The sequence below is a fragment of the Hypomesus nipponensis genome, chromosome 7, assembly GCF_054491055.1.
Source record: "Hypomesus nipponensis isolate SF chromosome 7, ASM5449105v1, whole genome shotgun sequence".
NCBI classification, from domain to species: domain Eukaryota; kingdom Metazoa; phylum Chordata; class Actinopteri; order Osmeriformes; family Osmeridae; genus Hypomesus; species Hypomesus nipponensis.
Window position 1 is genome coordinate 6,053,510 of NC_140367.1, and position 13,047 is coordinate 6,066,556.

The following is a 13,047-nucleotide window of genomic DNA, read 5'->3' on the forward strand; positions in this document are numbered from 1 at the left end:
TTGATGGCCAATACTGGAAACGGAGAGCCCAGTCGCATGGTTTTCAAATGCCTGTATACCCCATTGTTCGTAGGCCTTATGCAGTGGAGACTGAGGAGGTCTCAGTCTTGGAGGACACCTCAGATGACTCATCAATCTTCTTCCCAAACACTGTCTCCATGATGCACGCATTGAACTGAGAAAAAGAGACAACATTGATTATTCTAATGGTGGTTCCGTCAATAGTCAGATTGAGAGATGAATTGATTGATGGATGTATTCACCTGTTTGTTCATGAACGCGTAGATGAGAGGGTTGTAGACACAAGAGCTCTTAGAGAAAAATGCTGGGATGGTGACCAAGCGGTAGTCTTTGTTCTCGTTGGTTGAGAATGCAAAGTAAAGGGCTGCTAGGGCATAGGGGGCATAGCACACTATAAAGGAGCCCACCATCACAATGACCATCCTGGAGACTTCCTTCTCAGCCTTCTGAGTGGAGGCTGATTCAGCCTGCTGAGCTGCCACCTACAGAAACACATGACAAAACCAACACTGTGCATCAAGAAATAGGTAGTTCAGAGCCTGCAAAGTAATTGCCTAAAATCCCCAATTTGCACCTTTACAAATGTTCACGCTGACAGTTTTATTTGTACTAGAACAAACACATTGGATTTGCACGGTAACCCTAATAAATAGTTTAATGACATTTCAGTTTAATTTAAACTAGTTTCATGTCATGTCCTTGCACCAGTATGATAATATCATGAATGCAATATTGTATGTGAGTAATTTCACTTACAGCTCGCAGTGCACCCAGAAGTTGTGAATAAGAGAAGATAATGATGGTAATGGGCATGACAAAGCAGGTCACCATCAGGAAGTAGGTGTAGCTTGTGCAGTTGTACTCTTCATTGTGAGTGTACCAGTCAGGTCCACAGGAGCAACCCAGACCTTCAGGAATGTACCTGGAAAACCAAGACTGGTTGACTCATGCTGGGATTGGGGGGGGGGGGGTTCAAATGTTCAAACTTAAACAAGAAAGTTTAACAACAATTATCTTAAAAAGGTTTCAAAAGTTGTTCTAGGCAATCTTATTATACCATATATCTGAGCCTGATTTAAAACCTTAAAATATATCCAGGTGTAATTTCTGGAAATGTAATGATTTAATTGTGTAAGGAATGGTTCCAAACTGTGGTACAATGATAGAATCTGATTCTTAGTTACCTGCTCCAGCCAAAGAATGGTGGGGTGGCACATCCAATTCCCATAAACCAGGTGAAGCCCACTGCTGCCAGAGCCTGAGTGCTCCCAAACTTGAACGAGCCAAAGGGTTTACAGATGACCACGTATCTCTCAAAGGCAAGGACAGCCAGCGACCAACCTGTCACCAACCCTAAGAAGGAAAGACATTGTTTAGAAACATCAGGAAACAAATTAAAAGCATAAACAAGATTTTCAAAATGAAATGTTTGATAATCTAGCTGGATCTACTGTGTATTTTACCTGCTATTGATCCCATACATGATTCCAATGCACATAATGTATGGCCCAGGAAAAAGTATCCTTTTAGACTTGCGAGAAACACTTGACTCACAGAAAACGTAGCAAAAATAAAGCCTCCTACTGAGATGTTGACCAGAATGTAATTCAGAGGCTGCCTTAGTTTCTTGTATTTCGCTGTCACCAATAGAATAACAAAGTTTAAAGGTGTTCCAACAAAGAACACAAAGCCCATGAAGGCAGCTTGCAGATAGAAAACCCACGGCGGCGCCAAGTAGTACTGTGGTCCCTCAAAGGGGTCGATCTTGGAGATGTTCTCATACAAATGGAAGTGCTTCCCCATCTTTACTCTTTGTCTCCACAGAGTGTCCGTCTGAGAGTGCCATGTCTGGGATACTGGGACAATCCTTTTTATAAGATCATAAACCAATTACATATGATAAAGATCAAGCCTCCGGAGCCTCCGGAGACGATTTTCTTGATCTGGCTGAGAGTAAATCGGAGGATTAAGGTGCACATTACTCCACCACGTGTAATCCGCATTTAGAGGAGCCATGACGGGAAGAGCAGAGTAAAACAAAGTTTCACTTTTTGTATGATTAAGGAGCTATATTGTATCTAGGTTTTAATGACGTTTTGCTAATTGGTGACATACAGAATATGGAGAGGGGGAGCAGTCAAGATCGGTTTGGGAAAGATTACCGAATCTGAATCTGAAACAGAATAGTGTTTAATCGCCAAGTAAGTGGTCACAAACAAGGAATTTACTTTGGTGGGCAGGTGCATACAGTAAACATAATAATCAAGATCAAATGTACAAAGAAATACTGGCAGAGCTATACAATATAAAATAAAATGAAATAGAATAAAATAATATAGAATACAAATGAAATAATATAGAATAAAAAATAAAACTGAATGTACTCAATGTACTGACTACAGAATAGTACTGTAGTTGAACCAGCAGGCAAAGTTGTGTTTATTTCACTCCTGTGCTATATCCTAAGGTTGTGCTGTTTAGTTTCAAAGGAAAATCAGTGCTTGAATATTTAACAGACAAGAAGGTTATTATTTACTATTATTATGCTAATAATACTAATTTAAATTCAGTGTAATAATTTCAGACTTTGTCTATTCCACATATTCATATTAAAACATTATTTCATAATTATAAATCAATTATGTGGAATTTATTGTTGCAAATGCAAAAGTGCCATGTATTGAAAAGTATTGTATGAGAGGTTTAACAGTTATGGTGAAAATAATCTTCTAAGTATAACATGCTTAATTTAGGGCTTATGGTCTTACCATTGACCAGTCTAATTCCTGCCTAATCTTACAGGGACTTACACTTGTTTAGACGTAATACATAAGGTGGTCATCATTACTGACTCTTCACATAGTAACAGGGTTTGTTTAATACATATATTGTGTTATTGTCTTATCTGGGGTTCAGTTTGGACACAGTGCAAGAGGTGGTGGTCATCATGGACAGCATCTCTCCTGTCACCCTAGGCAGGGTATAGAGCACTGCAGCTACAACCTTCATGTGTGGCTGGGCTTAACTGAGTTGTTCCGGAGGTTCTTACCAGTTTGCTATCAAACTATTCAACGCATCCTGTGGAAGAAATTTAATTTCTTATGTGCTTATGTTAATCACAATCAGCTAGTCATTTATCATCTGTTTAATATTCTGTCTCATTATCCATTCATGTGTGTTCCTACTGTAATGTACTGTGTTCTGATGACAGTCACAGTTCTATGATGTAGTATCCACCTGCCTATGATAAAAAACAGCTATGGGCTGTGTGTTATCTTTGTTTTCCCTCATTCACTATAATCACCCCCCTATGACATTCAGAGCTGAGAGAGACATGATTGAGACCTAAGACGGGTGTCGTGTTGTAATTTAGGTCTTGTTTTCTCTCCAAATCGGCAGATGGAAAATAATCCAGAACTTTTAACTGGATTTAGTCGCTCCGTTAATGAATAGTCGGACAAAAACATTCCTCATCCATCCCATGACTGTCTGGGTACCATGGACTTAAATCTGTTATCTACTGTGGACACTTTACAGATACCATGGACTCAAATCTGTTATTTATTGTGGACACTTTACAGATACCATGGACTCAAATCTGTTATCTACTGTGGACACTTTAAAGATACCATGGACTCAAATCTGTAATCTATTGTGGACACTTTACAGATACTATGGACTCAAAACTGTTATCTACTGTGGACACTTTAAAGATACCATGGACTCAAATCTGTTATCTACTGTGGACACTTTACAGATACCATGGACTCAAATCTTTTATCTACTGTGGACACTTTAAAGATACCATGGACTCAAATCTGTTTTCTATTGTGGACACTTTACAGATACCATGGACTAAAATCTGTTATCTATTGTGGACACTTTACAGATACCATCGTGTTGCACACAGCTGGGCATGTTTTGCACTTAACAGGATTGTGTCCGGCATTCCCTCCTGCGATCCAAAACTTTTCGCTAAACTCTAGTCCACTGCACTCTACTCTATTCTGTTATCTACTATACTAGATAATAAATCAGGGTTTTTTATAATCCAGTCTGATGAATGAAATCTGCATATGTCTTGTGTTCACTTTTTCATAGTTTCATTTGACATTTGAAGTTCATGATGATACTATAAATTAAAGAAATATTGAATTATGAAAGATATGTAGGTTACAAAGGAGATGTCCACAAATGGAGAAAGTGCAATGAAACTATTTATTCATTAATGATTCAATCATTCATTAAATATGAACATTGGATGACCTACCATTTCCCATTAAGTGCCATGTATTTAAAGCCTGGCAGATAAACGTTTTAGAGACTCACAAGGGATTTACATCTTAATGATGGAACTGGGTAAACTGACCTGGCGTATGCTATGTATCACAAAGCTTATCAGTTTTTAACCTGTAAAGAAAAACTTTTTTTAAAGATATTGGCCTTCAGTTTCAAATGGACCGACAATGTACATACACAGACAACATTTATTTTTGCATAAGGCGATGACAAAAGGTTTCACAGACTAAGTTTCCACAATATGATTTTTCTTGGTGTTTCTCATGGACTGCTCTGTTCTGTGAAAGTAAAAGTTATTGAAACATAATTCTTCTTTTCATTTATTTAATTTTGACCTTTTGCTTTTTGACCTTATTAACATTTGCAATGTATACTAAGCTTTGAAAGTAACAGAAAATATCAAGCAATATTATCATCTTGAATGCAGCATTTGTGGGAAAACGAGGCATGTATAAGGATATACTGTAGACTCATATCAGACATTGAGTGTGTGGGAGAACTGCATGCTGGGAAGGATCTGCCTGTTGCCTGTTTTACACAGTAACTCAGCTGGCAGGCCTTATGCAGTGGAGACTGTGGAGGTCTCAGTCTTGGAGGACACCTCAGATGACTCCTCCATCTTCTTCCCAAATACTGTCTCCATGATGCACGCATTGAACTGAAGGGGGCGGAAATACACGCCTTATGTGCATGTGTGTTGGTGCATGCAATCATGAGTGCAAATGTGTGTGTATGTGTGTGACAGTAATACATACCTGTTTGTTCATGAAGGCATAGATTAGAGGATTATATACACAGGAGCTCTTCGTAAAGAATGCTGGGATGGTGACCATGCGATAATCTTTGTTTTTATCATCAGCAATGCCAAACCACATTGCTGTAATGGCATAGGGGGCATAGCACACTACAAATGAGCCCACCATCACAATGACCATCCTGGAGACTTCCTTCTCAGCCTTCTGAGTGGAGGCTGATTCAGCCTGCTGAGCTGCCACCTACAGAAACACATGACAAAACCAACACTGTGCATCAAGAAATAGGTAGTTCAGAGCCTGCAAAGGGATTGCACTTGACTGCAAATTACAGTCAATCATCAGATTTAGACTAGCGACCCATATTCCTCACTTGCACAAAAGTTGAATGAAGGAAAATGCTAAAGAGATTGAACATTTATTTAAGACTTTTATTGTCTGATATTGGATACACTACAGGAAAACCAAATAATTAAGCTACCTGACAACATAATGTCTTTAAAAATACAATTATAAAAAATAGTTTCTGTCCACAGTATTTTATCAAAGTACTAGAATAAGCATGTTGCATGCATAGTAATACTAATAAATAGTTACATCACATTTTAGTTTAATTTAAATCAATGTCATGTCATCACACCAGTATGGTAGTATCATACATGGATAGTGATTGTACTTACAGCTCGCAGTGCACCCAGAAGTTGGGCATAAGAGAAGATAATGATGACCATAGGCATTATGAAGCAGGTCACAATCAGGAAGTAAGTGTAGCTTGTACAGTGGTACTCTTCATTATGAGTGTACCAGTCAGGTCCACAGGAGCAACCCAGACCCTCAGGAATAAACCTGGAAAACCAATAGGTACAACTTATAGAAATTGACACACACCGCATAGTTCAGGCTATTGAAAATAATTTGTGTAAATAATTGTTATCATAATAAAGATAGTCAGTTGTATGGTTTAAGGCTATCATCATAGCTCTTGTACAGCCTGGACTACACCTACACCACAGTTCAACTGAATTACATCCTAAATGTATCCAGACTAAGGAACAAGGTCAGATGGCAAATGAAGCTTGGTTACCTGCTCCAGCCAAAGAATGGTGGGGTGGAACATGAAATTCCCATGAACCAGGTGAAAGCCACTGCTGCCGCAGCCTGGCTGCTCCCAAACTTGAACTGGCCAAAGGGTTTGCAGATGACCACATATCTCTCCAAGGCAAGGACAGCCAAGGACCATCCTGTCACTAATCCTGATGAAAAGGAAGTTTTAAAACATAAAATTAAGAAATAACAGAAGTTCACATGAACTTAGATTTCATGGTCCTTAAAATAATCTGAGCAGTAAATAATAATTTAAAAAACGTTTTTGGTTTTACCTGCTACAGATCCAATCCATGTTTCTATACCACAGGCAAAAGGGCCCTGAAAAAAGTATCCTCTGCAACTGGCAATGAACACTTGAAAAACGGAGAATATCAAGGCCAAGAAGCCAGCAAAAGAAATATTGACCAGGATGTAGTTCAAAGGCTGTCTCAGTTTCTTGTATTTCACTGTCACCAGTAGAACAACAAAGTTTAGAGGTGTTCCAACAAAGAAGACAGTGCCCATGAAGGCAGCTTGCAGATAGAAAGCCCACAAAGGTGCCAAGTAGTACTGTGGTCCCTCGAAAGGGCTGATGTTGGAGATGTTCTCATACAAGTGGAAGTACTTCCCCATCTTGAATCCTCCTGTCTGACAAGATTCTCTGACTAAGACGGTGTGCTTTTGAATCTAGAGAGGATGTTTTTATACTTTCACATACCAATTACCACTAAAAGCATGACCAACAAGATTAATTTGCCCAATTTCCTAGACAATGGATAAAGGTACCATGACGCAAGCACCTGCACCCTGTCCAACTGTGTAATCTCATTAATTGTAATTGGTGAATTGGTGTTTTTCAAAACAATGGATGTTTTCATTTGAGCCTATGCGGTAGGTATATAAGGTTTGTTGGTATTATTGCATATATATTATTCTTAAACACATCCATGTCCTGGATGGATGAAAACTTATTAAAGTTGTAAATGTAGAAGGGAGTTCACGTTCCATGTGAATGACTCAGTGTACGCAATCTTTTGGCTTCTTTCACAAGGAATTAATTGTCTTACCCATGAACCAATTACAAACTAAAATAATTAGTAAATCTTGTTAGAAATATACCTTGACCTTAAGGTGCACCTGCTTGTGTAGTATTGGGGGGGGGGGGGGGGCAGAGTAAAAGTTGGTGGGGCAGTGTTTTGTCAAAAAACTGAACAACTCTCTTAAATTCAATTCTATATAGAAGGAAAATCCACACATGGACAAAGTGCAATGAAGCTATTTATTCTGGTTAAATATTATACAATACATTACATGGAACAGTTTTGGTACAATGTTACCTATGATACGGCTGACTGAAATCCATTTTAAATTTGAACACTGGATGATATGATCAGTCATGTCATTCATTGCGTCATTTGTTTTTTTATGTCATGTCTACGACAAAGTTGCCTTGGAAACATGACCTGCCATTTCCATCAAGCGTTCAAAGCCTAGCAGTCACAGGGTTAGGGGACTCACATACAGATGTATAACTTCAAGATGGGACTGGGACTGGGTATGTTGACCTGGTTTAGGCTGGGTATCATATGGTTTTCAGCCTGTAAAAAAATACTGTATTGTTGAAGATATATCCAACACAAGGTTTTAGCATAAGGTGAAGATAAGTTGTTTAAAATAAGATGTTTTCACAACATTCTGAGGTCCTGGAGGATGGTTTAAATTAGTATATAATTTACAAGCAGAGAAAGTCAGTTGTACACCTGCTGAACTTTTTAGAAACATAAAATAACAGTTTTTTGGTCTTTCTTTGGGACTGCTTATTAGTAAAAATGCTATCAAAATAATTGTTTCTATTGTGTTTGTTCTTTATTTTGCTTTGCACATTTGCAATACAGACAATGCCGTAAAAGTAACTGAGAAAACCAGGGAATATTATCCCCCTGATTATAGCATTTCTGGTAAAATAGAGGTATTTACAAGGATATGCAGTACTCGTCATACCTATCCAAAAAAAAGGTATGTAGAAGAAGTATATGATGGGAATGAGCATGTCTGCTGCCTGATCAAACCTAGTACACAGTAACTCAGCTGGCAGGCCTTATGCAGTGGAGACTGTGGAGGTCTCAGTCTTGGAGGACACCTCAGATGACTCCTCCATCTTCTTCCCAAACACTGTCTCCATGATGCACGCATTGAACTGAGGAGTGGAGGAACGGAGGCACTGTTGTAGAACACGTATATGTGTGTGTGTGTGTGTGTTTGAGTGTGCACACCTGCATATGCATACAAGAGTGCATGTGTGTGTGTGTGTGTGTGCATGCCAGTCTTTCCTACCTGTTTGTTCATGAAAGCATAGATGAGGGGATTGTAAACACAGGAGCTCTTAGTAAAGAATGCTGGGATGGTGACCAAGCGGTAGTCTTTGTCTTCGCTGGTTGAGAATGCAAAGTAAAGGGCTGCTAGGGCATAGGGGAAGTAGCACACTACAAATGAGCCCACCATCACAATAATCATCCTGGAGACTTCCTTCTCAGCCTTCTGAGTGGAGGCTGATTCAGCCTGCTGAGCTGCCACCTACAGAAACACATGACAAAGCCAACACTGTGCATCAAGAAATAGGTAGTTCAGAGTCTGCAAAGTGACACAAAGCACAGTCTCTGTCAAACAGTATGGCTTGATTATACACCAACAATCACAGAGTGACTGTCTTCATCCTCATTGTGCAACTGTTATTCCTTCATTAAAATGTTCATACAAATCACGTTTCAGTGAAAAGTCAAACTTTGTTATGTCATTTCATCACACCAGTTCGATAATGCAATAAATTCAATAGTGTTTTTTATGGATGTATTAAAGCGTTGAACTTACAGCTCGCAGTGCACCCAGAAGTTGGGCATAAGAGAAGATAATGATGGTAATGGGCATGACAAAGCAGGTCACCATCAGGAACCAGGTGTAGCTTGTGCAGTGGAACTCTTCATTGTGAGTGTACCAGTCAGGTCCACAGGAGCAACCCAGACCTTCAGGAATGAACCTGGAAAACCAAAGAACAGCAATGTACATATATTGACACATTGACATATGCATTGACATATTGAGAGGTGTACAGTTTTGAGAACTTGCCACCCCCCCCCCATTGCATTTTTCAGAATGCGTGATCACAGTTGTTTTCTGAACAATATCCTGAACAAGATCAACTGTGTGGTTACCATTATCCAGCTCTTGTGGTGCAGCAAATGGTGATATTCTAAGGTACAAGGGGGTCAGATGGCTGAGCGGTTAGGGAATCGGTTTACCGATCAGAAGGTTGCCATTCGATTCCCAGCCATGCCAAATTATGTTGTGTCTTTGGGGAAGGCACTTCACTTTACTTGCCTCGGGGGAATGTCCCTGTACTTACTGTAAGTCGCTGTGGATAAGAGCGTCTGCTAAATGCCTAAATGTAAAATGTAAATGTAAGTCAGATGGCAAATCAAGCTCAGTTACCTGCTCCAGCCAAAGAATGGTGGGGAGGAACACCCCAGGCCCATGAACCAGGTGAAGGCCACAGCTGCCGCAGCCTGGCTGCTCCCAAACTTGAACTGGCCAAAGGGTTTGCATATGACCACATATCTTTCAAAGGCAAGGACAGCCAAGGACCATCCTGTCACCAATCCTGATGAAAAGGAATTGAAGGAACATAAAGTAATAACAGAAGTTCACATACATTTAGATCTAATGATCCTGAGATTTGTGCATTTGATTCAAAAGTTATTCTCATTGTATACTCTTTTTACCTGCTACGGATCCCATCCATGTTTCTAATGAACAGGCCATGTGGCCCATAAAAAAGTATCCTTTGCAACTGGCAAGGAACACTTGAAACACTGAGATTAACAAAGCTAAGAAACCAGCAAAAGAAATATTGACCAGGATGTAGTTTAAGGGCTGCCTCAGTTTCTTGTATTTCACTGTCACCAGTAGAACAACAAAGTTTAGAGGTGTTCCAACAAAGAAGACAGTGCCCATGAAGGCAGCTTGCAGATAGAAAACCCACACAGGTGCCAAGTGGTACTGTGGCCCCTCAAAAGGGCTGATCTTGGAAATGTTCTCATACAAATAGAAAACCTTCCCCATTTTGAGTCCTCCTGTCTGACAAGACCCTCTGACTGAGATGCTGTGTGTGAATCTGGAGAGGTTGGTTTTATACTGTCACAAAACAATCACAAATTATAAGATGAATTACCCTAATGTATTAAATTTCCTAAAAGTAATCGGCTTAAGATACATCTGACATGGTGGTGCGCTGACAAAAAGTCAGCCAACTTTACCCCTGTTTTAACCCTGTTTGTTCCATTTAGTCAGAATGAGGGATTCATGAAGAGGACATTTGGTTAATATGTGACTATGCAGTAGGCATTGAGGTTGTATTGATATTTCACTTATCTCGGTCTAGTATATCAATATGGTGAATTAATAATAAATTGTGAAAGTAAGCTAGTCTATACACCATGAAATTGCCTTTCAGCATTATCTCAATTAATCAACTGACGTAGTGTTTTGGGGACGGTCATTAGCTGTTTTACGTTGTTAAGGAATTACAGATTAAATTAATTGGATTTCTTAGATCTTGTTTGAAACAAACTAAAGTTAAGGTGTTTTCTGCTCCTCTAGTTAGGGGAGAAAATGTAATACTTTTTGTCTAAAAGATTTACATGACTAGACAGAGTCATGCTTTGTAGAAGCTCTTTGGCAGCCAGTACATTGTTGTATCATTTCCGACATACTTCTACCTGCATTGTACATGTTTCCCAATTATTTCTTGCAGATGTTTTATTAAATCAGAATAAATAGAAAACAAGTGTGCCTGTCTACTGATTTTCCCTTGGGGTTGTGAGCTTTGGGTCGTCATGCTTAAAGGTGAATCTTTGCCTCAGTCGGAAGTCCTGTGCACTCTGTTTGTAAACATTCGGGATGCCCGCAATGTGGTTGCAGAAAACCAGGAAAGGATGGCATTTATAATGGCAAAAGGACCACACGGATAATACAAATTGTCACTTTTTTTTTTTTAAAGGTCAAGGAGGACAGCCTTTAAGAGAGAAAGCGATTCCCAATTGATCTGTCACATCAGAATTTTGATTTGGGTCACAAAAGTCTTGAAATTTGAGTGAGAATGTTGCTGAGAATTTCACTGTGAACATCTGAAATGTCAGCATCATCAAAAGCTTCCTGTACTCCCCACTCTATTTCCACGATCACATCTTGTACTACAGTCTCCAGTTCCTGTATTAAACCCTCCCTTGAGTTTGACACTAACTACAGGTATATCTGAATAGTTTTCTGCTTTACTACATTGTAAGGTGTGTGTTCCCACTTATCTTGAATCTTATTTCTGCCTCTATGTTTTTGATTACGTAGCAACACACGGTCACCAAGCCTTACAAGCGCTCCAGAGGACTTGCGGGACTCTTTTCCATCTCTTAGAGGCTTCCTCTGCGACCCTATTTGCGACTTTGACGGGAGTCTTTAGTTGGCTATGATGACTCTTCACCCAATCATCCAAGTTTTCTGCATCACTTTCCTCCGACACATATCCACCCAAGACATCTAATGGAATGCACGCATCCCTCCCAAACATCTCCAGCTGGGTATCGTCTATTGCCAGCACTTCTAAAGGAGCAGTGACATTGCTGCAAGTCATCGGAGCTTGGATTCTTGGAAAGACATCCTTTGCAGGGGTACATCTTTTACACTGTGCTAGTGTAAAAGATGTACACTGTCAAAAGATGTGTCAAAAAAAGATGTGTAAAAGATGTCACTGTGCTCCCAGGACAAGTTGTTCCTTTAACACACTTTCGGCTTCTGGAACTCGATTAGGCTCTCTGCGCTTAACTCAGCTGAGTTTTCTTGTAAGTCATAGGCATACGAGTTGAACTGTCTTCTTATCACACAACCTCAATTGAATGTAGGAACCAGACAAACTATCCAATCATGCAATTATTCCACCCACATAGTGCAGCTTGTCTCAGTGGTGTATGGTATGAGCAAGATACCAAATTCTATCAATTTAGTTAGTTTTAGACTATATTTTTGTATTGAAGGCGTATTGGAGCCAGATTCCACACTGCCACAAATCCTAGGCAGTTCTGGGAGGGTATCAGGGCCATGAGGAAAACTCCACCTCACTCAGCTGACTGTCCCACCTTAGCTGAGGACCTAAATCTCTTTTATGCCCGTTTTAACAGGGAAAACACCGACCCTGTCCTGCCCACCCTACTCCCCATTGACTCCGCCCCGGTCCTGAGCACGCATGAGGTGAGATGTGTCTTCCGCAGAATCAACATCAGGAAAGCACCCGGACTAGACGAAGCGCTGGGCCGGGTCCTAAGAGACTGTGCAGCGGAGCTGGTGGACGTCTTTTCCGGCATATATAACATGTCTGTCAGGTAGTGAGGTGGGGTAAGACCCAAATGCACGAGAGTACCGAGGCATTGCGAGGAACACAGGTTTATTCTCAGAAACGGGACACAGAAAGGTACTCACATGACAAAGGGTACGCTAAGACAAAGACTGGACACCAAACAGGAACCTAAATACACAGAAACAAACAAGACACAAGTGAACACAATGAAACTGACGAGAACTGAACGAGACACAGGTGACGACAATGACAGGGAAACACTAGGACAGGGCAAAACCAAAAACAATAGGGGGGGCACGGCTGTGGCCGTGACAATGTCGCTGGCTCCATCATGGGTCCCTGCCTGCTTCAAGGCCGCTTTAATAGTCCCCATACCCAAACAGTCTAAGGTCACATGTCTAAATGACTACAGACCGGTGGCACTCACCTGCATTCCAGCAAAATGCCTGGAGAGACTAGTCATCAAACATATTAAAGCAGATATCTCAA

At 40.2% G+C, this 13,047-nt stretch overlaps 3 protein-coding genes across 3 annotated transcripts; all 3 read right to left on the reverse strand.

The window, feature by feature from the left end:
- Positions 1-76: 76 nt before the first annotated feature.
- Positions 77-1,824, reverse strand: LOC146276465 (ultraviolet-sensitive opsin-like). Its single transcript, XM_084701100.1, has 5 exons — positions 1,485-1,824; positions 1,206-1,374; positions 778-943; positions 264-503; positions 77-175 (listed from the first exon to the last, which is right to left on the reverse strand). Exons 1-5 carry the CDS (start codon positions 1,822-1,824, stop codon positions 77-79), a joined length of 1,014 nt encoding a protein of 337 aa, XP_084557226.1.
- Positions 1,825-4,879: 3,055 nt separating this feature from the next.
- On the reverse strand, positions 4,880-6,791 carry LOC146276466 (putative violet-sensitive opsin). Its single transcript, XM_084701101.1, has 5 exons — positions 6,452-6,791; positions 6,157-6,325; positions 5,753-5,918; positions 5,076-5,315; positions 4,880-4,978 (listed from the first exon to the last, which is right to left on the reverse strand). The coding sequence occupies exons 1-5, from the start codon at positions 6,789-6,791 to the stop codon at positions 4,880-4,882; spliced, it is 1,014 nt and encodes a 337-aa protein (XP_084557227.1).
- A 1,465-nt stretch (positions 6,792-8,256) lies between these two features.
- On the reverse strand, positions 8,257-10,274 carry LOC146276467 (putative violet-sensitive opsin). The gene is made up of 5 exons (XM_084701099.1): positions 9,935-10,274; positions 9,645-9,813; positions 9,027-9,192; positions 8,493-8,732; positions 8,257-8,355 (listed from the first exon to the last, which is right to left on the reverse strand). The coding sequence occupies exons 1-5, from the start codon at positions 10,272-10,274 to the stop codon at positions 8,257-8,259; spliced, it is 1,014 nt and encodes a 337-aa protein (XP_084557225.1).
- Between the last annotated feature and the right edge of the window lie 2,773 nt (positions 10,275-13,047).

Coding starts and splice junctions, on each gene's coding strand:
- LOC146276465 (XM_084701100.1), bottom strand. CDS start 1,824: ATGGGGAAGCACTTCCATTTGTATGAGAACATCTCCAAGATCGACCCC. Junction 944..1,205: donor CCATTCTTTGGCTGGAGCAG/GTAACTAAGAAT, acceptor TTGGTTTTCCAG/GTACATTCCTGAAGGTCTGG. Junction 176..263: donor ACGCGTTCATGAACAAACAG/GTGAATACATCC, acceptor TCTTTTTCTCAG/TTCAATGCGTGCATCATGGA.
- LOC146276466 (XM_084701101.1), bottom strand. CDS start 6,791: ATGGGGAAGTACTTCCACTTGTATGAGAACATCTCCAACATCAGCCCT. Junction 6,326..6,451: donor ATGGATTGGATCTGTAGCAG/GTAAAACCAAAA, acceptor CCTTTTCATCAG/GATTAGTGACAGGATGGTCC. Junction 5,919..6,156: donor CCATTCTTTGGCTGGAGCAG/GTAACCAAGCTT, acceptor TTGGTTTTCCAG/GTTTATTCCTGAGGGTCTGG.
- LOC146276467 (XM_084701099.1), bottom strand. CDS start 10,274: ATGGGGAAGGTTTTCTATTTGTATGAGAACATTTCCAAGATCAGCCCT. Junction 9,193..9,644: donor CCATTCTTTGGCTGGAGCAG/GTAACTGAGCTT, acceptor TTGGTTTTCCAG/GTTCATTCCTGAAGGTCTGG. Junction 8,356..8,492: donor ATGCTTTCATGAACAAACAG/GTAGGAAAGACT, acceptor TCCACTCCTCAG/TTCAATGCGTGCATCATGGA.